Source organism: Fringilla coelebs, assembly GCF_963513975.1.
Source record: "Fringilla coelebs genome assembly, chromosome: 6".
NCBI classification, from domain to species: Eukaryota; Metazoa; Chordata; class Aves; order Passeriformes; family Fringillidae; genus Fringilla; species Fringilla coelebs.
Genome location: NC_140034.1, coordinates 27242896 through 27267059, shown reverse-complemented (window position 1 = coordinate 27267059; position 24164 = coordinate 27242896). Strand labels below are relative to the sequence as shown.

At 36.1% G+C, this 24164-nt stretch overlaps 1 protein-coding gene across 5 annotated transcripts in view; it reads right to left on the bottom strand.

The window, feature by feature from the left end:
• The window catches only part of STRN3 (striatin 3), a 58546-nt gene that overhangs the window by 31906 nt on the left and 2476 nt on the right, over window positions 1-24164 (bottom strand). For 4 of the 5 annotated variants that reach the window (XM_084208774.1, XM_084208771.1, XM_084208770.1 and 1 more), the window contains exons 2-4: window positions 6982-7085; window positions 934-1007; window positions 220-301 (exon numbers count right to left, since the gene is read on the bottom strand). In XM_084208774.1, the coding sequence (XP_084064900.1) occupies window positions 220-301; window positions 934-1007; window positions 6982-7085 (260 nt within the window). The remainder of the gene's footprint in view (window positions 1-219; window positions 302-933; window positions 1008-6981; window positions 7086-24164) is intronic. The other variant, XM_084208772.1, reaches the window with a different exon arrangement.

The window sequence follows — 24164 nt, the reverse complement described above, 5'->3', positions numbered from 1 at the left end:
GTATTCACTGTTAAAAATGAATGTCACTGTTGTGACATTTAAGGAAAAATAAGCTTCGCAATCCCTCTCACATGGAAAACCTTACTCTGTACTACTTAAAGCTCAGGACTCAGGTCCTGAAGTACAAATCACTATTTGCCCACCTCAGTTACGTTTCATAGAGCTCCTCAAGCTGCAAGAAAAAGTATGAATACACCTATATCCAACAATGCTACTTACTGTCGCAGTAACTGTCTGCCTTGCTTCCAGGTCAATTGGCTATTCTGAGGTACTGCAGGAACCTCTGTATCTTTGGTATCTTCTGAAAGACACAGTGTCATAGTTAACATCTAACTTATACTGCTTTTAGACACAAATAAAAATTTCCATCAAGTCAGAAATATGCATCATGATCTCTAGTTTCATCTGGGTATAAATGTACCCAAAATGTGGTACTTGTAAAACAGAATGGGGGGGAAATAAAGGGAGTGGGTGGCATATATATCTGCAGACCACAAATTTAAGGCACGCTATACAAATACAGGCCCAAAGACCAACATTTCAAAAGAAGTCAAATGGAATTCAACTTATTAAAGAGCCCAGCAATGTTAGGAGAAATGCTTTCTTCCATCTGCAATACTTTGAAGAGCAAAACTGGTATTATATCAACTTGATATTTACAACTGCACAATCAGCTGCACTCCAGAAAAGCAGTTAGGATAGCCTCTTTTTTTCTTCTCTGGAGTCTTTTCTTTGATTTAAGATAAAAACATTCAGAGCTTCTACCAAAAAAAAAAAAAAGTCAATTCATTTTGATTTTCAGATTAAAAAATATTTACCTCATTTACCCCATAACTTCCCTAGATATATTCCCTATAACAGACCTAAGAGGGGGCTGCAGAGAAGAAAGCTGCAATAAATTCAACAGACAAAAAATTATGGTAAAAAAGTTACCTGATTCAAAAGTTGGCATTTTCAAGTCACCTTGGTTCAATTCTGTGCCATATTTTAATTTATGATATTTTGCCCTGAAAAAGTATGCAGATGTTTATCAAATTAGTAGACAAGACTTTGATCAACTCAAAACATTCTACTGTTCCCATTTAAAGCAACCATACCAACATAATACAATTAATCCAGCTAGAACTGTTATGATAATTCTTGCATCAAACAATTATTTCTAGTATTTCAAGAACAGTTTTGAGATAGCATTTTGACAATTACTCACAATTATCAAGTAGCTTACAGACAAGAGTTTACTATGTTCTCCACAAACGTGGGGCTCTCCCTGTGTATCATCTAATAAGAGAACCTTTCAAAAACCAGCAGGTTCAAGGACTTAGCAGAAATAATTTTTCCAGTTGTACCACTGTCATAGGTAGCCAATCACACTACAATGAATGAACTTATTTGGGGTTCCTGCTTATCTGCCACTTTTGATTTCCGCTTCACTTTGTCTCCTGCTCCGTCTTTGCTTATGCTATGTATCCCTCAGAAGAGCCATGCTAGAGGGATTGTTTCTCTCATCACCTGTATTCTCTTCCAGATTTTCTCCTCCTCATTGACTGGAGGCTTAGCTTCTGATTTCTACTTAGTCCTCCTATGCAAAAGCACCTCAGTCCTCACCTTCTGATCTCTGATTCACTAACCCTAATCTCTCCTTCTCTATCTGATATGCTAAGGCCTGAACAGCAGGCCTAGGCCTGAGCTGACTTACAAGATGAATCTTGAGCACGATGAGATTAATACCATCAAGATTCTTTAGTTAAAAATAGATTATCAAAATATTTATATTAGTTGTTTTAAATGCCAAACCAGCTGCTGTAGAGATGTCTGTATAACCTTGTGTAAGATATATCAACAGATTCTCCCAATAATGTCCCTAAGGGCTTGTTAGTAAGAGAAATCCACCCAGACTATATCCCCAGAGACTTGTTAGTGGAATATTTTAAGCAAAAAGCCTCCCAGCCATGGCCTGGGCTCTGGCCCTGGCTGGTCAGGAAGCATGCCATCAGAACCAGATCTTTGCTGCACAAAAGGCTAACAAGTCACTTGGACTTGTTGATGTGGCCCTATAAAAGCTGGACCTCTTTTTGGGCAAACCTGAAACCTCACCTATGAGCAGACACATACAACATAGGATTTTCCCAATTACTGGGAAGGCCTCTCCAGGTCCTCACTGCAAAAGGACTGTGATTCTGGATGACAGTGAAGTGTTTAGGCAACTGGTGATGTATCCTTCTCAACCACCAGTCTCTCTCTCATATAGTAATGATTAGATGTATTACCTTGCTTATATTCATTCGGTTGCTGCTAAAGCCAAATGAGTAATATGCTTATTGTTTCATCAATGTATCCCCTTACATCTGCCTCAATATTAATAGTAAACCAAGACCATTCTTTCCACTGGTGTCTGTGTCCATCCCACCACCCCCATCAACTAGCCAAACACCATCACTTTGTAAAATACTGGTCTTGGTGATACGTTTTCCATGAAAGTATACATAAGCCTTCAAAATCTTATCCTCTACCCAAGTTGCCCATCAAAATGTCTTCAGCTCCCTTTACAACCAGGAATCTCACCCAAACTACCTATGCCTATATACTGGAATTCTCAAACTTTATCACTGATCTTTCACAGTTTGACTTTTACCTCCTAGATCCTTTGCAAAAATACTCAAAATCTCATGTTACAGAGCTCTAGGAGTTCTGCAGTAGAGCCAAAGTGAAAAATATAGATAAAAACATTACCAGCCATGTTTTGATGAACCACTCTAAGCCATACAGTTGTTATCACTCCAAATGAAACATATGACCAAAGGTTTAAAAATAACTGAACAACACTTAAGATTCCATCAATCATAAAAACTATTTTTAAATATGAAACTTCTCAAGTAAAGACACAATGAAACATGTGCTGGACAAAAATCAAGAATTTCCAAAAAACCTTCTCCAATGCCTGAGCCACTATTGCAAGTGTTTTCAAACTGAAAGTATGGGTTGGTACACAAATGGTACCTTATATATTTGATGGCAAGGATTTTCTTAAAGATTGCATAAATTTCTGCTAAAATTGCAATAAGGAAGTCTCATTAACCAACTGTCAGTAGATGGCACTATTGACCCTTTTCAGTAAGGTAAAATCCCTCATTTCATGGCAATCACACTGTAACTGAAAAATTGTAAAGCTCCTGAAGACTTTTTGTGACCTGAATCCAACTGCCAACTAAACAGAATCATATTTTTTAACTATTTATGAATATGTTCATAGCTCATCCCTGCAATAGTTAGACTGTCTACCTCAGGTCCTCTCTTTAAACTTAGAGACAAAACTTTGTGCCACATTGTAATAGGGCAATGTTCCACCAAACTTTCCAAATGTCAGAAGTACAGTGAAAGACCGATTATTGGCTCAAGACAACTGAAGTGTGTCTGGTTCACTTGAAGCTGGATGGGCAAGAGTTTGCTAAGTCAATCCCTCGTGAAATGCTTTCTCTTGACTGAATGTTTGGTTTAAAATTTGCCCTTATTTTCTAAAGCTTGCTGTTCAATCTCCTGAGAACTTTGTCACATTTTCCCATGCACCTGCCTCAGGCTATTAAGAAAACCTAAACCCCTTTAAGAAACTAGTCAAGCTAGTCTGGGGCTTTACAAGTACGTACTACAATTTATATGCCCTATAAAGTACTGTCCATTTGGGGGGTAAAAAACTCCAAGCAATCCTAAACAACCAAAAGGAAAACAATTCAAGTCAAATAAAGTTTACAAAATATTTTTTGCTCAATTCGTAAGTGAAGCCAATAAAGCACTATAATTGAAAAGCCAACCTAAATTTGTTCAATTTAGAGCTGTGACATACTATTTAGGAGTAGTTGTTCCATTTTGGAGTTACAATTTCAAAACATTAATTAAAATTCTACTTTAGCAGTCCATTAGCACAGATAATGTTGTATCTGATCTAGAATTATACTAATGACTAGCCACTATAAATAAGAGAAAATATTGCTGCATGCAATGAGACCAGTTGCTTTTCACATGACAATTTCAATTTCACAGCTAAAATTTAATCTCATAAAATTCCAATCAACTATATAGTTGCACATCTATTCCTTTCCCTGATGAGGCCATTATTAAATATCTTGAAAAACACTAAGAAGCTACAATGTCATTGACAAGTCACTGACAATACTCCTCCACACCACAGAGTAACTGAATTCTACAAGGAGCAATGTTTCAATCTTTGGAGTATTGACTTACCTAAGGCTAGGTTTCCATGAGTAAAAAAGAGTAGAAGAAACAACACCCTAACTTGATTTAACTGCTTCCTGCTGTTTAACTGTTGAATCACACCACTCAGTTGGAAGGGTGTAAGTTAGCCCCAGTCCAAAGCCCACAAAGCCAAAATATACAGCCACAGCTTTATGATTTCAGCAAGTCTCATTAATTTAAGCACACATGGTAACAAAGCTCAGAGTGGCTCAGAGCATACAGCAGACAACATCCGGCTGGGTCTGCAAAGCACCATAAAAGAATACACACTAGATACAAACCAAGAACCCCCATGCATGTAACTGCATAGGACCTAATTTTATTGCTAAAAAATTATCAACTATCAAAGCATTTAAGGACGCTAAAATAAACAGTCTTAAACAGTATTACACATACTTAGAGACAAATACTAGAAATATCAAACTACTTTGTAACAACTACTGCATTTTACTTAATCTTACACACTGATGTTCTACCTCATAAGCTTTTTCTAAGAAACCACAACAGTTGTCTGAATGAGTTTATTCCTGACTCCTAACTGGTATTTCACTGCATGAAACTTTTTGATGGCATCAGGGAGTTAGCAACAAGAAAAGAAGAAAAAGGGTGGGGGGAATCAGGTGCAACACTAAAATTTGCTGCCAACAATCTTCAGGTCTGATTGTCAGAATTTATTTTGCTTTGGAGCTGGTGTATTTTCATTAGTTGTGATTCTTCACTCAGGGGAACAATGACCAAAAATAACGTCTATTATCCTCAACACCGAGTGCAACAAGCAAGAAACCAACATAATATAATTCTTGGATGATTTACTGGCAAGTCAGTACCTGCTTGCTCTCAATTACTCAATCCATCATACTTTCACAGTTAGATCCCCTCAAACTACTGATCATTTGTAGCTTCCTCGTTGCCTCCCACACATTCACCAGTCAACTCAAGTTTCAATTCCCACTTCTAGCAACCTTCATGAGAATTATGGCTGAAACTTATGCCAGGATCTTCCTCTTGAAACCTACTGCAGTGCTGGATTGCACCCACTAGCCACAAGAACTTAAGCAAACAGTATGTTCTGCTGTTATTCTTCCAGTGTACATGTTTACAAGTTTCTTAGCCATCACATGAATTTCAGAATTTCACGGGAAGACTATAAAGGCAGCTTCATTTCAGGAAATGAATGAGGGTTCACCAATGCCATTCAACTTCAAAATGTGCATCCTGTTATAGGATGCCTTCATGGTCCAGGTGAAATTACGTGCTTCTGATTTACCTGAATAAGCGGGCAATTCTCACTGCTTTATGGTGTACATTCACAGAATGTCCCTACATAGCACACAGTTCATTACTGCCAAAATAAGCCAAACCTTTTCCTTCAACTTCAGAAAGTTACTTACATGCAAGACACCTGCATCTGCTATAAAAGCATATTATTTCTTTGATATGCTCAGTGTTATTTATACCCCAATACCCTGCATACCTTTCATCTCCCTTGTATACTACCTGAAGATATTGATATGATCATGCAACTTTTAGCCATACACTGGCTGGAAACCTTGAGTTACTTTCCATTAAAAGGACAGGGCTGAATGACGTAATAGATCCTTTCTCCCTATTACTTCACCAGAAAATATATGATGTGCTGATATGGCTTTGCATATGAATATCCAGTGTTTTCTGAAGCACCTCCATACTGGACACTTCACACAGAAGAACAAAGCCATCTTGCCAAAACATTAGGTTTTAATATGAAAACAACTGAAACTTATTTCTGTACTAGTCCCTTACTGATAACAGTGATCTATAACGTCAAATATATTTAGATATACTTACGTTTGGACAACTAACTTAAAAATATCCAGGTGAAATCTCACCACATTTTGCTACAAAATTCTAAATTTACTCTGGCAGGAATGTTCCCCCAAAATCAAAATATACAAATAAAGACTACATATTTTGTTGCCTGACTGTCAAGATGTTTCACCATTGGACTCAGCTACTTTTTAGAAGCAAGATAAAATGAAAAATTAGAACTGAGTCCTCTAGTGAAAGTATAGGCACTTGACAAGATTATTTCCCAGATGATTTCACAAAATTAACTACCAGTTTTGGATAAATGAAATAACCAGGCAAAAAAAGAAGGCAGGTTTGAAGGACATTAGCCTGTAAAGACTGAATGGAATTTTCACTTTTTAAAGAGGAAATTAGTGCCACAGAAAACACACCTAGTGAGGCTAAAATGCAAGCATCTATCACACGAAAAAAAACAACTTCAAAATGAAAAAACAATTTTTTAAAGGATTTTGTTTCTTCACAAAATGTAGCTTTCATCATGCAACACATACAGCATAGTTGAAAAGGATCAAGAGAGCAGTATTTTTCATCCTTTCCAATTTAATAGAACTGAAGCACAGATAAAGGTATAGTGATAAGGTATGAACCTTTTGGGTATGATCAGTCTTACTCATTATACCATAACTTGAACCCAGAAAAGAGAAACTGTCCCGATTGTCTATTTAAGATGCAAGTCCGAACATTTTGCAAATTATGCAACTTTTTATTATAGAAGACACCAAGATTTGTTAGAAAACATGAGGCAAAGACAATCAACCTTAAAGACAAGTTTACATAAAGTAAATCAAAATCATCTAATAAGGCATTTCACTTAATGGAAGGGAATTAATCTTAGTCTATTAAGTTTTTCAGGTCAGAAAAAAACAAAACAATTTATATACCTACCTTTCTTGTTTTAATGCATATTCTAACATTTTTATTCTTCTCACTAAATCTTTCTTCAAATTTTCTTGGCCCTTTCTTTCCCCTTGTAAAAACGCTATCCGAGCCTGAAAACACACAAAAAAAAGCAAAAACATATTTTATTCCCTTTGGTACCCAAAATAAAGCAAAAAAGTCTGTCACACAAGGAAGAAAAGAAGGAAGAAAGAAAAAGAAAAAACTGTATTTTATTAACTATTTCAGCAAGTCAATAACAACAAAAGTATTTCTACCCTAGACTGAGTATTATTTTCTGTTCAAGATGAACCGGTATCAAAGCCAGTGTAGTAACTCTACAAGAAGACACAAATGGCAACCATATGAAACATTTTGATATACGCACACACTTGTGTCCGTAGAGCATTATTAGCCTAAGTTCTACTATACATTTTCCTCCAAACCAAAAGCCATATTAAATTAGGTACACTGCAACTAGCAATTCACCTTTTAATGCCACCATACTGAACAGATCAAAAAATTTTTACATAAATTCAAATACAGAATTTACAAATCCATTATACAGGAAACAACTATTTTATGGATTCACATTTTATTTAGTACTAAAAACAGCTGGATTTTAGACTATCAAGGGACAATTGGGTTTAGTGCGCTGCTGTATATGAAGAATGATTTTTTTTTAAAGCATCAGTCATACTACCCACCTAACATAAAAAGAAGCAAGGAAAACTCCTACTTGCCTGCTAACCTAGTAGAGGATAATGAATTCAGCAGAACATACAAGCCATCTCAAATAGAGCAAAAAATTGAAGTTGAAAAATAAACATAGTAAGTTTGTTGAGGAAAAAAGTCTCTTCACTACAAAGTGAAAGGACTTGTGTTTTCATTTTTGGAAGCTAAAATCCTAGGGAAGACAAGTGAATCAGCAGATTGGAATACAAAATTTAAACAGTTAATGACATTAGTGGATTGGCCACCATTACAGAAACATCATTACAAACTCATTTGTCCTCTCTATGACTTTAAATTGACTGAAGTCATTTAAAGTATATTCAATATAAAATTCCTTGAAAAAGGGATTTAGAATAAGGAAAGTAAAGTAGAGACCACATTACTGAGCTGAAGAACACCACCAGCATTTCATTACCACAGGAGGCATGGGGAGTACGAAGGAAGTGCTATGATCGGCACCCAATCTCCCAATCTACCAGATAAGGTTTTTGTAAAGGGTGTGGTTGCACATTTTCATTACTCAGTGGCTGCAGCCCGAAACAGTCTAACCAGGGTGGTAGCATTCTTGTGTGGCTCCTTTCCTGGGCCCAAGTGATATCACCATGTAAGACTTCACACATCAGCCCTGATTTTAGCCACTCTGGCCTTGTGCTCAGTGGTGAACCAAATTAAAACATGCTTCTTTACCTTGCATAAGCTAACTACTGATTCAGTCAATTAAAATCCTACTGAGAACAAGGCAGTTAAGAGTATTGCAGTTAAAAGTCTGTCATGAAAGCACTCAACTAACCACTGGCACTTGGTGAGAAACAGTAAGGAACCAAAGTGTGTTGTAAGAGAGGAGGGACTGGGGAGGAAACAACACCAACACCAGAAACATACCCAAAAAGACTGTACTTTTTGCACAGATATGTGAAGATAAAAGGTAGAGAACAAGATCCAGAATCAGCAAATGCAACAAACCCAACTATACTCAACTGCAATTATGCTAGATTCCAAAAAACACTCCAAAAATTACTCTAATCAAAAAGAAAGTTAACAGCCTTTATCAGAAAACTACAATTACCCCTAATTTCCACTCCTCTAGTACCTAGGGCAGCAACTGACCAATTTCACAAGCTTAAGATACTATCCCAATTTTCACTAGTCAATGCACAGTTGTTCCACAGCATGCATAAGAGTTACAAATGTGGGTTTTTTAGAAAGAAATGTTACCTGCACATTTGCACAACAGCATACTACAAATACTTGAGAGTTACTGGCTACCCACAGACTCCATCTACAAAAATAAACTCAGAACTACTCTGGTAGTTACCTAATGAGGGTTATGAAAGCTCCTATGCCCTTTGACTTGAATGCAGTTCTCAACTCTCCAAAATTAAGGACTTCTGTAAGTGATGAGCTTCTCCTCTTTACTTTTCTTCCATTGGCCAGCACCCTTCTGTAACTGTTTGACAAATCTCAGCTGCAATTGTTGACCCTTATTTCAACCTCAAAGAAGAAAATAATGTAATTGCAACCTACACAAAGGGAGGCATCTGCTTCCTAAATGCTCACAGCCCAACTATTTCCTTATGGAAACACTTCTGCAGTACTTGGCCACACAGAAACAAGTCTCCATACTTGACAGTATTGCCTAGACCTCATACTTTTCAACCATACAACTTAATGAGCTACTTGATCTTGAGAATTAATACACTACAGAATAATGATATAAAAAATAAAATCTAAAAAAAAATTAATAAAACACTAAAGATTTGCTTTACAAAAAGAGCCCAAAAACCACTTTTCTATACAATACTGTTTATAACAATCTTTACAGAGTCCAATAAGTTGAACAGAAAGACTACCACACAAGAACACACTTTGCAGTTAAGGCTCTGACATTTTTGTCAATATTATCAGACTTCTCTTATCACAATTGCTTTCTGTAATTGTTTGTATACATGTTTGACCAATTTGGGGATTTATTCCTTGTTCTCACTGTAACCACCACATGGCTAAACCATGGCAGAAGTCAGCTATGCAGAAGTTAAGAGCTCACTCTTTAGAAGCACAGAAAATCAATTTAGGCTTGAGGAATCCTTAGTCATCAAGACCTTCAATACAAACCCAAGAATCAGATCACCAAAACTCTGCTCTAGAAATTAATCAACTTGCTTCCTTCAGTCTTTAACTGAGAAAGGACAAGTGTCAAACTTGATACACTGCATGACCACGAGCCCTATGAATTAACACACCTCCTTTTTTGAAAAGCAGTAAATCTCAGGGTCGATAAAAGCACAAAGTAAGCAAATTGCCCTCAGGGTAATGAACTTAGGTTCCATACACAAGACAAATGCTCAAAAAATTATATCTACATAATATAACTTTCACAATCCTTACATACGCGTTTCATTTGAAACAGTTCTCACAAGAGATAGATTTGATACAATTTGTAAATATGGTGATGACTTAAGACTTGTAGCACAAAAACCGGGAAACAAAATGGCACATAACAATGTAGGACTCACCTTTCCACCCCACACTCTTACCCTCTACAGTTACAACAGAATTCCTTCCACTGCCTTCAACTGATTTTCAAGTCCCCAGGCTGACATCAAGAGAAGCAATCCTCTTCCACCTACTATTTCTGTTCCTTCTACTGTGCTGACTTAGCTGCTTGTGTTGACACACATCAAGTCTACTGAGAAAATCATTCTGTTTATTTTTTACTTGGTTCTGACTTACATCAGTTTCCTGATCCTACTCTGTCTGTAAAGCCACGGGAGTAACTCAGCCTGGCACGAGGGATGCAAACAGGACACTGAAGTAACAACCCCTTTCAGTGACAACATTGTCTTAGTTTAGGCTAAACTAACCATGATATCACAACCTGCATGTCCAGGGCTGAAGGGTTTAAAAAACACAAGCAGAGAGGCTAAGAAAGTCAAACACAAGTCTTAACTCTTCTGAATTGAAAATTTAATCAAAACGCACTTTTAAAGATGTATTAGCAAGAACATATCTTAAGGGGAAGAAAACCACATTCTTCTATAAAGCATGTAATAGTTCTGTAAGTAAAAATACGGCTACTCATGGCTTACAAAAATCCAGCTGGATTTAGTTGTGCACAGATTCTGTTAGAACAGTTTCCAGCCCGGGTAAGGACTGTATTTTCAGTTCTTCAAAACCTAACCAAGGCTGTAATTTTCAGAGCAGGTTCCTTCTCTTCTACCAGCCTGTAAATTTTTGTATTTTCAGTATTTTCACAAAGCCCTAACATCTACGTTTCTACAAAACTGACATTTAACCAACTCTGGGCTCCCTCTACACACCTTGGCCCCCAGCTGCAAGTAAGAGTACCACCACACCAACTTGCTCAGCTTTATTATGAAAGTGAATTCAGGGAGCTTTGAGAAGTAGTTAGAGTGACACATTGTATTTGTGCAAGGATGCATTAAATAATGCCTGAAACGAGGCAAGATAGAATTCAAGGATAAAAAGAATTACTGAATAGCTACTTGAACAGTATGGATCCCAGGACAAAGAATTGTCTGGGGTTAAAAAACTACAAAATACACATACAGAAAGAAACAAATAAAAATTCTAACATGTAATATTCTACACTTTGCAAACTTAGTACTGTTTTAACAGCATGTTGCATTTAAGATATATGTGCATTTTGTAGTTGAAAGGGGTTTCATCTTTTAAATAGGAAGTCTGACCATACTCAAAACAGTCAACAGTCTTCCACCAAAACTCTAAGACCTCCAACAAGAAACCTTCCCTTAAATTATAGGAATAATTAAAATCACATTTCACTGATATTCCACAACCCTAGTATGCGATTATACATTTGATATAAGTGTAACAGAAGACTTAAAGTAGTTTACTAAATTACTTACACATAACTTTATATTATTAAAAATATTGTATATCATTTGGAAACCCATATATGAAAATTTAAAGGAAAAGTTTCTTGGGAAGAAAATGAGGATTTTTTCCCCTCCCCCTTATTTTGAAAGAAACGTGTTAAACTTCAAAATTATTCTCTACACTTCATACAGCACCAAGCATGGTAGCATTCACATTAAAATTGCACTTTATTGCTTTAATTGCCCAGAAAAGCTGGAGAAACCTTACATTGATCAAACATATTTCTCTAAGACATTGAGCAAAATAGAGGGAAGTTATTACAACATTTTGGGAAAGTAAAATTGCATATGTAACCTAAAAGTTATATAGTAGTTAGGATATCCATATAGGATTTGATAGTCTTGTTTTCTTAAGTAATTCTGACATGCTGTATTTAAAATACTTGTTGAGCATCTCAAACCTAGTGAAACATACTAAAGGGAAAAAGAGGCATAAAAGAAACCTGGATGGTAAAGCATAGAAGACTGATTAAAAGCCTTCTCTTCCACTGTTGAAACACTAACACTTTCCTATACAATTCAAACAATCAAATTCTAAAAAGTTTACCAATACAGCATCACACTCAGAAAATACTTTCCTGCCATTTCAGTTCTAAACATTGTTAACTCTTAGTATCTGTAAATTTATTTTGAGAAAACTCAACTGTATGTGAAGTAATGCCAGCTATGCACTGCTTGGGTTTTGTTTTTCTAAAGTCCATTCAGACTTCTAGGAGGAAGGCAGGAAAGGCCTGCAGTAATTTTGAAAGTGCAATACACTGAAACTACTCAGTGCACACATTAACTGTATGCTTATCCTAGTAGGGCATGTCACAAACCTCAAAACAACAGGAACATTTTATCACACAATAATACTAATCTAATATTGATTTTTACATGTTTATTATGCTGAAAGTGAAGTAGAATGGTTTTGTAAAACTAAAAAATACTGGGGAGGTGGAAGATTTGACTCTGACCAGTCATTTAAGAATGAACACATCTGTGCAGCTATCAAAGTTCCAGCTCCTACTCACAAAAGGGAAACTGAACATAAGAGAAGCTTCACCTTCCTTTTTTCAACAAACACAGTTTAAAACTTCAACTCCTTCAGAACAACTAAAAGCATGACTTTTAGTGCATTCTTACAGATCTGCTTATGTTTATATATTAATTGTGAACGCAATTAATCCTTAAAACTGTCAACTGAGGACTAAAAGAAGAGACCTTGACTGCTATAAATATATATAAATAAAAGTTAATCTTTATTTTGTAAATTAAAGTCTTGAGATACTCTCTCTAGTAAGTTGCATAGTACAATAGATGTCACTGGCAACATCAGGATCATACGTGTTTTAAAGACATAATACTCTTAAAGACCCTTTAGAATAAAAAAATAACTGGAAGACCAAAAAAATATAGAAACAACACCTCTTATATTAACAGAAGATCTTTGCTTCATAAAATAAGCTCAGGTTAAAGATATGGGAGGAAAAAAAAGAGATTTTAACAACTGGTTAATAGCAGTGTACATTTGAACAACATTTGCAAATAAAGAAAGCAATTTTCTGCACCTTATGAGCGGTCAGTTAAATATGGGGATAGTGAACTACTACAATTAGAGCAGCAAAGCTAAAATGTTTCCTGAAGGTTACTTTTTTACAGATCTTTTCCATTTGAGCTGATGATCATTTCTCACTCCCCAGTTTATACCTTTTTCAAAGACTCAAGTGATCAGTTTCTTACAGCTTGTTAAAAGCAAATCCTAACCACTAGAAAAGTGACATACTGGAGCAACTTTTGGTCGAGAGCAGCAGAAACAAGAAACCCAGCTAGCTCTAAGGAGGTTAATGACACAGCTGACATACAAGAGGATTTACTCATTCCTAAGTGCCCATCAGTCTGCAGTGGGTATGGGAAAGACCAGGCTCGAAAGACTTGCTCCTTTCCTTAACCTGTCCTTCCTCTTTCCAACTCTCACCCCATCAGTCACATTCAAAGGTTTCCCTCTTCACTACTGTCAAGTTTAATCAGCTTCTTCGACCAACTCCAAGAAAATCCTCTTCTGTGTTAGGGTCAAACTTCTAAGTTAAACTTACATTCAGCATATGACTGCCTTCATTCTGTCACTCTTCCAGAGATTTTTTTCACTGAATAATTTTTTTTTAGGATTTTTACAGCTACTCTCTTAACCAAAGTGGTATTTAAACCAGTACAACAACAAAACTCATACAATTCATAATTGTGTTTTTAAAGTCTAACAATCATGGTTTGTAAACAAAGTAAACCAACTCTCTGTCCATAAACTTTTATCCACTACAGAGAAGCCAGTGGATGTGAGGGGAAAATAAGAGAGACCACATGTCCAAAAGAAGTAGAAGGCACTAAAAACAATGGATTCACACTCTGGTAGCATTCTCCTCAAGGACTAAAATGTGCAAATCTAAAACCTGAAAATTATAAAAACCTTTCTTCTGAGTAACAAATGCAAGTGCCTTGGGAGTTTATCATTCATTGACCACTCTTGTAGTAATGTTCTTCATGCAAGAACAGGTTTATAATACTCTGTTTCAGTTTAAAACTTACCAAACAATGAGCACAGTTTAATTTATAAATTAGTCTTCCTTTTCAATTTCAGTCCCAGAGATACTCCTTCAGAAAAGTAAGCTCCTGCCTAGGAATGTGTAAAACAACTTTCATCTTCCTGAAAGCACATTCTACTCTGTAGCACTCAATTATAACATTAACTTGAAGAAAAGTGAAAATAATCTGGCCATTATCATCAACAGACTATAAAAGAACTACCAAAATCCCCATGCCACAATGTCAGAATAACAGTCCCTGCTCCTATATGCCGGCTCTCCCCAAAATCAGATATCAGACCCAAGATCCAACAAGTTTTATCTGAAGGCCATTAAACAGCCATTATTTCTTTATTCAACTGACAGTTAATAGGAATGCTTGGAGCCACTACATAATGTAAGTAGACACAAATGCTCATTTTGACTTAAAAAGAACCCACTCATTTTTATCTCCAAGTTTTCTTCACCAGTATCAATATAATTCTATTGAGGAATTACAATCTTTCCATTCAAATATCAAATGCCATCACACAAGATAATCAAACAGCCAAGTAAAACATAGACAGCAAAAGTAATTCTTACTAGTTATAAGCACTTGCTATTCTATGAAGTGTCTGAACACCATATCTCAACTGCATTTCTTAAGCAGGTTAAGAAATCCACAAAACATGTTTGAAAGCAAGCTCCAAAGATGTATGGTAGTCATGTTCCTAATAATAATTTAAGAAAGCTCTGCAAACAAACACAAATTAAACTAATTCTCTTCACAATTCAGACTGACAATGTAAGTATCCTCCCCCAAAGAACTTCCTGAAGTTTGAGTCACAAAGTAAAACTAACAATCCTTAATCTATTTTCTTAACAGGCTTTCTATGGAATTTTAATTTGTTTCACATCAGTTTTTCCAATAAATAAAATAAAAATTTAAGTGTTCATATGCCTTTTACAGAAAAAAAGTTTATACAAGATGTTAGGTGATCACCCATTGCATGACGTGTTTATCCAGCTGTGCATTGGACATTTTGTCCAGAACGATCTTCTGAGAGACAGAATCAAAAACTTAACTGAAATCCAAAAGGATTACATCAGTTGGCTTTACTTGATGAACAAGGTGGGCTACCCGGTCATAGAAGGAAGTCAGATGTGATAAGCAGGACTTTCCCCTCATGAAGCCATGCTGGCTGTGACCAGTGACTGTGCTGTCTTTCAGGTGTTTTTCAATAGCTCCCAGAATAAGCTTCTCCCTGATTTCACCAGCCACTGAAGAGGGACTGACAGGCCTATTGTGAGCAGGGTCATCCTTCTTGAAAACTGGGATGTTAGTCAGCTTCCAGTCAAGTGGCACATCTCCAGAAGGCAGCCAAAAATTGCATTTTTTCCCAAATGAAAAGGAATTCTTACTGGACTATCATGTGGTAAGAAATTATTGCAGGTTTGTACTTCTAAAATCCATTAAGTCATGGTATTTTCCAAATGTCTGTGTGGAAAAAGCCAACAATACGGCTTCAACACCAATGACAAAAGCTGATTCTTGTTAAAAATATCGGCTATCAACTCTATTTATTCCCTCAGTCAATTAACAAGACTGTATACAGCATTTCCTACGTAAATTTTCTATTTTTAAACATTCTGTACATTATTCCAGTATGAACTGCTTAAGAGATGCAAAGCCTGTGAGCAGAACCTTCCCTGCAGAAAAACTAATGAAAACAGACACAGACAACCTTGTGGACAAGTATGAGTCAAGTACCAGGTTCGACAACTAATGGCAAAACACCCTGTAACCACAGATTACATAGTGTTTCAAACACCTGAGACACACTCTGGGCCATCACAGGCTGTGTCACCAACGTGCAGCATGTATTCTGAAAACATTCAGCATCATCATTGATGTCATTTATTAATGACATGTTCTACATAAAGTAATGCTAAAATAATGTCTAAAGAAATTTCACTTCACTTTGAAGTCTCCAAAGTAGTAGTTGTCTGTCCAGATCCCAAATCTCATATTTAACCATGCAACAATAATCAGAGATCCAAAAGAAACTGTTGAATATGCTTTTATCTTCTCTCTATATGACTGAAATACAAATAATAAGGGTGCTCAAAATAGGCCTGCAACTTTCACAAAATGTTATGGAATAATCCCAATTTACAGCATAAACTGATTGCAAAAAACAGACTGAAGTGCAATGAAACCAGAACAACTGTAAGGAAAATTCTTCAAGAAAAGTCAGGATTACTTTGCAATTGTTGAGTCTTAGAATTTACAACACAAGGGCTCTTGTACATTTTCCTCTACCTTTAATTTTTCAAGAACAGCTTCCTGCCCTGGACAGGCATATTCAACAATCCAGCAACAAACTATCAAACTACCTGTACTTTGATACTTGCAATCCATAACCTGTTGAGGTCTCTGCTTTAGTTATTAAACAAAAAGGTCATTGCCTGTCTTAGTAGACACTAGCTATGTTAACTACATTCACCTATTACAGTAGAGATAGCACTGGCTTCCTTCTCATCTAACCAAGAAACCCCTTAGTTCCCTCAGTTCCAAGGGTCCAAATCTTCATTTAAGTCTAAGGCCTTAAGAAGAAGTATGGGAAGAACATACAAACTCAATAGCAGTAGATTAGACTACAGACCAACAGATTGCTTCTTGTGAATCCATTTCAATTTCCTCTGTGTCTCTGTGCAGAAAGGATTCATAAGTTTTCATTGTATAAAAATTATGTCAGTATGTTTTACACTTCTTGCCTGATTATTTCGCTGGCTGTTCTACCAAAACAAAATACAAGAACTCCAAAAAAAACAAAAGATCAAAACGAAACAAAACCATCCCAAAAAATACCCACACAAGGAACACAAGAAACAAAACAAAAAAGCAGTTACCCAGATTCACACATCTATCACACTCTCACTGGGATTTACTTTTTTTTAAGGTGAAGTTCCAGTCTGTTGTGTCACACCCCTTAAATGAAACTATTTTCTACTGTAAATTAAAAAACCTCTGAATAAGTCTAAAACCCAGCGAGGCACCTAGTAAGGCTAGCTCTCAGACTGCTTTCTGATTTAGTGAGAAGACTGAATTCTAAATGGATTACTCTTCAAGATGTTATTTCCAGACCTCAAACTGGTTTTATGTCAAATTTTCAGCATTCTTTTCAAAACTGTTATTAAACAATGAGACATTATATTACAGTGTTGATTCCGCCAGATCTGCACAGATCACAAGACAGAAATCATTTCCCAATTTCTGTATTTGTAACTCCCTTATAGCACTTGTAAAGCCAAAGATCATTCAGGGTTTTATTAATTTCTTTTAGCAGGAAATTCACAGAAGTCATGGAAGAAACAACTCAGCATGACTATTTCAGCACTAGTTCATCTTCAGCTGCAGATGCTCATTCTGTCATTATAATCTCTATTTTTTGTATTCCTCCTAAATGCATGAATTTGCAAATAACACCTTTGAAACAAAACCCAAAAGTAGTTACACACCTTGGGCCATCACGACCTAAAAGGATTCACACAACGTCTTTTAAACCTCTTGACATTTTTGGCAATACATTTTGCTAGTAAAAGAAATTTCTTTCCAATAATGCAACAGCTACAACCAATAAGACTAGTTATATATATATAAAAAACAAAAGACAGTATTTGAATTTAGTTAAATTAAAAGTATCTTTACTGTTAACATCACTATATTGGTATATTATTCCATTAACATGAAGCTACTTTTGACAAAGTGCCCCATTTGGAGCTTCGTTAGATAGTTAATACTAAATAGAAACTAGAATATTAAACTAAGTCTCTTTACTATTATTAAAGAGCACGTAAATAAAAGTGAAGTTGTCCACTTCGTAGTACAGCAGGTTCTTATGGTCACTATAGAGTTGGAAAGGAAAGGGAGGAATTACAGTGTGTCAAACATCCTCAAGAATGTACCCTTCCTCTCCAAAATCAAGAACACCTATTTGTTATTTAGGAACAAAAGCATAATCTACAGCAGACTGTGAACACAGTGATCTAACTGACTTAGGCTGTTCTAGTGATGAACACTCACATCAGTGTTCATCAGCTGCAGGTCAGTAGCACACATTCCTAAGGGACCAAGAACTAATAAAGTCTTTGAATGTAAGAAGCTATACATATAAAAATATATACAAATATATATATATGAAAGAATAGGATCTTACAGAACGTACAGAGCTTTGCATTAAGGCAATAGCAACATTGACAATAACAAAATTTAATATAATTAAGTTAATGGAATTAAAATTATAGAAGACAGTTAAAATAAAAGTGTATAAGGCAGTATTTTCAGTGAGGCATGACAGAAAGCTGACAAGCAGCAGGTATTTTGCACCTCCTAAATGTTAATCTGGCTTCCTGGCACAGAACATCACCAGCACTGTCTAATTTACACCACTTCACCAGGGAGTAAACAGAGACAGTAGTCCTGCCTTCTACCAATACAACTGTACTACCCTTGCTGAAGATAAGAAACAGAATAAGAGTTATAAAATTTATAAACCTGTTTAAATGCTCTGCTTAAACCTTCTTCTGAGACTTCTGCTTGCCAAAACAAGATATTTTCTTTTCCCAGGGTCTCAAGGCATATAGCAGGATTCTGTTCCAGCACCCTGGGGTCTCATCCTCAAGGAATGCAAACCACCACAGTTTCAAGTTAAATACTGGAGTCAAGCATTCTCCAGCTTCTTATAGTGGTCACTGGCATAAAGTCAAGGCACTTTCTTTGGGTTTTTTTTCTTCTAGGAGGAGTCATCAACCTCAAATTTGGTAGCAGTTAAGGAATGACCGTATTTTGAGTGAAAAGAAAACAAGGTGAACAACTGGAAGAAATTTTAGAGCAATCAACCCATTTAAATATACGTATATAATCAGAAAGACCTTCAGGCACCTGGACTTACTGAAAGTCATTCTCTATTTCAGAATCACTTCAATTAGCATTCAGAGACGCATGTTTTTTCAGAATGTTACAGCGAACACATACAGGGTTTTTGCATACACAGTAATGTCAAATAAACCTAGGAAGGCACTACATCTCTCATCAAGTGGAATTTGTTCTGGAATCATAAAAACATATTTTTACCTTTAATTGCCAACAGCAGGCGACCTCTAATCAAATATTTTTATAAAGATACTATAGTGGATATTGTAGAAAAACCTAGAAATTGCTTAAATTCATGCTGTACCTTCAGGACTGGTCCTGAAGAACAGCCAGGTTCATAATTGGCTCTTAAAACCTGTTGGAGTTGCACTGATAAAGGCAGAAGATATCATTAAACTACGTACCCTGCTGAGCATGGCTTAGGATAATTCAAGAACAGTCTGAATGACAAAAAGTAACCATCATCAGATAGGCAAAGCTCTTGCAAGTCATACAATTGTCCTGAAGATATATCAAATCACTGGAGGATCCAACTTCTCTAGCCACTCTCTTCATCAGTTAGGAAAAAATAAATCCATTATCACTTTCTCCTAATTTCCAAAATGACAAGAAGGATCAAGAACACCCACCACTACCTCAAAACCTTCTTTTAGCATGAAACAAATAATTATACCCACAGATACTTCAACCCTCACAAAAAACTCTCTGAAATGAGATTTCCCAAAGAGCTATTAAATATGCATAGGTATAATTGCAATGAAACTAAGAAGTAAAATGCATGCCCAGTGTTTAAAAAAAGAATTCTTCACCAGGAAGTGTTATATAACTTATCTGCCACACACTTCTACACTGTGCCTAAAAGCAAACCTCACCAGAGTAACTGTTATAAAAATGACAGTTCTGGACGCTGATTCTAAGTAAGAGTATTATTACTACAAATAATCATTTATGAAAAGGCAATTCTTACACAATAAAAACACTTTTATACCAAGTGTTGCTAGAAGGAAATTATTTAGAAACAATATTCCAGAAAAAGTTACACAACTACTACAATGACCAGTATCCCGTACATAAACCTCAGAGCTATCCAGGTATTTCCTGTTCCTGTTTTTACATGGAGCTTAATGTAATTCCATGTCCTGCACTCTTTTATTGTTTTGCCTCCATGAGGTGAATACTGCAAGAAAATTTTACAGAAATGTTAAAGATCTAAATCAAAAATAAAACTGGAAGAATAGGGTTATCCATATACAAAAAAAGAAGCATCTCTGCACACTTTAATTTGGAAGTCTTGCCAAGAAGCCTATGAAGAAAGACAGTATTTACCCAGAAACACAGAAAACAGACTTCCAACCTTCTGGGAACAGGCACCTGAAGTTTTACCAAGAAACCGTGTGCCTGTTCATGCAGTTGACTAAACAGCTATGAAAGCTACAGTAGGGAAACCCTTGATTATGTCTAATTGCCCTCTACCCAAAATACACAGAACTCTCAATTCAGTGCTTTAAACTTAAAAGGAACTTAACTCCATAAAACATGTAGCTGTTTTCACCATTACCTTAGAAAAATTATTAATGAACAGAAGTTTCTGGGTTTTAACTTCTTATAAGTATGCTATTTTATACAGAAAAAATTGTCATTATAAAAAATGGTATTAAATACTCAAATGTTTAATCATGTGAATAAACATTAGTTATTTGGACCACAATGTATTTGTGCACCCCGCTACAGCAAGCACCTGAATGGTTTGCACAAACAGGAGCTAGACAGCTCTGATACATGCCACTCCTCGTGGCATTTACAATGATCACAAGAACGTTGACCAACTTCTTACTACGTTCTTAATTTTATTTTCAGTCAGTGTTGATCAAGTATTCCTTGGGTTTTTTTTAAGGATTGCTTTAAATTTAGTTAAGCTAATTTCATAATAAACATGGAGATTCACCTGTAAGATCCAATGACATAGCAGTGTAATAATTTATCATATTCCAACTATCTAGAAAGGAATTGATAAACAATCATGTGGTTAAAAGACACTGCATTTCACAACAGCAGCATCTGAATTTCCTGCCTTAACTTTGCTTATTATATCACAATTAATGCCCCTGATATCAAGCAGAGTTTGTTTTTTAAGAAAAACAGTATTGAAACAGCATCAAAACAGCACTAAATATATTGTCAAACAATCAAATCAAAGCATTTTCCTGCCCATGGCAGAGAAGTTAGAACCATATGATCTTTAACATTCCTTCAAGCTCAAACTGTTATATGACTCCATTTCAAAGCTACCTTATTGGTCAAGAGAAGAAAAGAACAGCTTGCCTAGTCAGACCAATAGACCGCCAACCTCATACGCCACTTGTAACCACAGGCTAACACGCAGTTCCACAGGACTAGCATAAAAACAAAAGAATAAACCTCACAAAACATTTCAAATCTCAGAACAGTTGTAAATCAAGACGACAATATCTTTTAGACATCCACAGGAAATTTTATTCCATGAACTTATCCAAACACTTTCTGATCCAAGAAAACGTTAGCATTTACAAGAGTCCCCTGCACAAAATGCCACTAATTCCTGAAAAGCCAGGGTGTTTTTTAAAAATACTTATTATACTGTATTTTTACTGTCCGCTAGTTGCTGAGAAACAGATTGTGGCCAACAAATTAACAACCATTCTATAACCCTCATAACCACTTCTACTTGCAAGCTATCATCAAAACAAATTATTTGCAAGCCAAAAGCAAGGCAAAGTCTATTATGAAAAGAATTAATTGTTCCTCCAAGTTTAAGAGGGAAACATTCCCAACATTATCCCCATCCTCCTTCAAACCTGTAACAAACTAAAACAAGGAGCATACAGGTAAGTAGTTCAGCTATTGATTCTTGCTATACTTTGGAAATGCTGAAGTACAGCATGACTGTATACACACTCTGAACATGATCACATTTTGTTCAGGATATCAATACTTTTACATATGTTATCTGAAGATACATTTCTTTTTTAAACAACATGCTGTATAAAATTCCTTCAATGAGTCTGCTCCGCCATCCCCAGCAGAAAGAGAAGCAGGGAAGCAAGCAAGTAAAATCTGAAACCTGTAGGTTCTGGTGGTTTGGGATTTTTAAACACCTAAAAAAATAATATTAGAAAATATGCTTGCATTATATCTCTAAATATTTTGGGGGGGAAGCATGTGTAAAATAGGATAAACTCAGAGCCTCAGTGGTGCACCACCAAAGATGTCATTTTATAGGACAGAAAACGTATTAACAGCCATAGTAATCTTTATGCACATTTAAGTTACTTGAGAGGCTGTATAATGTGTAAACCAAAATTGCATATATTTTGCTCTGAGTGTTTATGTTTCTTAATTATTCTTCCTATTCATTAACGCATTTGGAAGCAGCATCTTCTGGCAATTCTCTCCCAACATATTCTTGTTTGATTCTGAAGTATCAGAGACTATTCAATCTGGTTTTCATCTAGTTAAGAAAACCTGAATGAACTGCACAACTGAGACTTCTGTTCCAGACGAGCATTATCAGCCTGCAAGTCCCTTAAGAAAGTGGATCTCTTGATTGTGGATCTCTCAAAGTTACAAGCTTTCCTATGCTACTCCTTTTTTGACACAACTTTATCTTCCTTAAGAGTTTCTGTGCATCTCTACAGTGTTTTCCCATCCAAGTTTCTTTTTCTTTTAGGATACTATGGAGCCACTTACCACCTTGAACAACTGGTTATTTCTAACAAATACATAATATTCAATATGGACTTGCTGTAACTCCTCTAAAGTGCATACGTGTCTTAGAAAAGACCATTTATCTCGGCATAACAGCTGGTCATTATTGACCAACATCAAGGTCATTAGACTGGCAGATCAAAGTTACATTGCTACAGTGAAAATCTATTAGTTCACTAAATAGTGAACAGATTGTGTCCATTACTTGCAGTGAACAAGACACTACACAAGGCCAGACAGCTTATTTTCAACACAGCAACCAGTGAAAACCTAAGAAGTCATTGCAGCAGCCAGTACTACAAGTGAAAGGAGTGCACTATGTTTCAAGTACTGCACTCCTGATATTTGACATTTCTGTACTTGATACTGCTTTGCACACACAGATTTGTCTAATGATTATGCTGCTTCACTTCTGCACACAAGCAGAACAGCATGCACCTGAGGAGTTGGAAAGATAGCATAAAACTATTAACATTTTAGATTCAAAGTCTGATGTAAATGTAGATCTAAGTCTACCAGTACAAGACTTCAGATCCAAAAAGGTTGAGACCCTCTGTCAGTCATCACAGCCATGGCATAAACCCCAAACCAACAAAGTAACACGTGCTTTATTTATAAAATTGTGTCCCATAGCTGGAACAAACAAAAAAAAGTCATTACAAGAACCCAGAAAGAATAAGCTGTCACTGCAGATCCTATCTTCCTTCACCATCACCCCTCTATGCAAAGAGCACTCCTACTAGGGGTGCCAATTCCTCCAGTCACTTGAACTACACAGGTAAAGAAAGGGAGTGGGTCGATAAACCACACAGGAGGCCCATTAATTCATACACAGATAAGAAAGTATCTTCTTCTATTTAGAACACATAAACAAAATCACACATATTGCTAAGTCATTTGGTTTTTCACATACTTTTTATAAAGCATTATTACCAAAGTTTTAAAGAACTTGCAATAGCCAGCACTGAGAAGCACTGTCTATAGAGTTTACTGCCATCTTGAGAGAATGAAGAAATAAGGATGAAATTACCTGCATCAGGAGAGTTGCAGCTAAATCATCCAATACCCACTTCCACATAAATTATCTACTGCCAAGCAATGGAATTCCTGTTTTCCTTCCAACCCAGGAGGCCTCAACCATCAAAACCTCGCACTTGACATATAATTAACCTTCTAATTAGCTTCAAGGGACAAAACTGTTTGAGATCCAAACTATTAGTTTTACCTGCCACAAAACACGCAACAAATTAAGTTGCAAAAACAAAAAACCCCACAGACCTAGTAAACATCTATCTTCAAAAAATATTCACAACACATTTCACT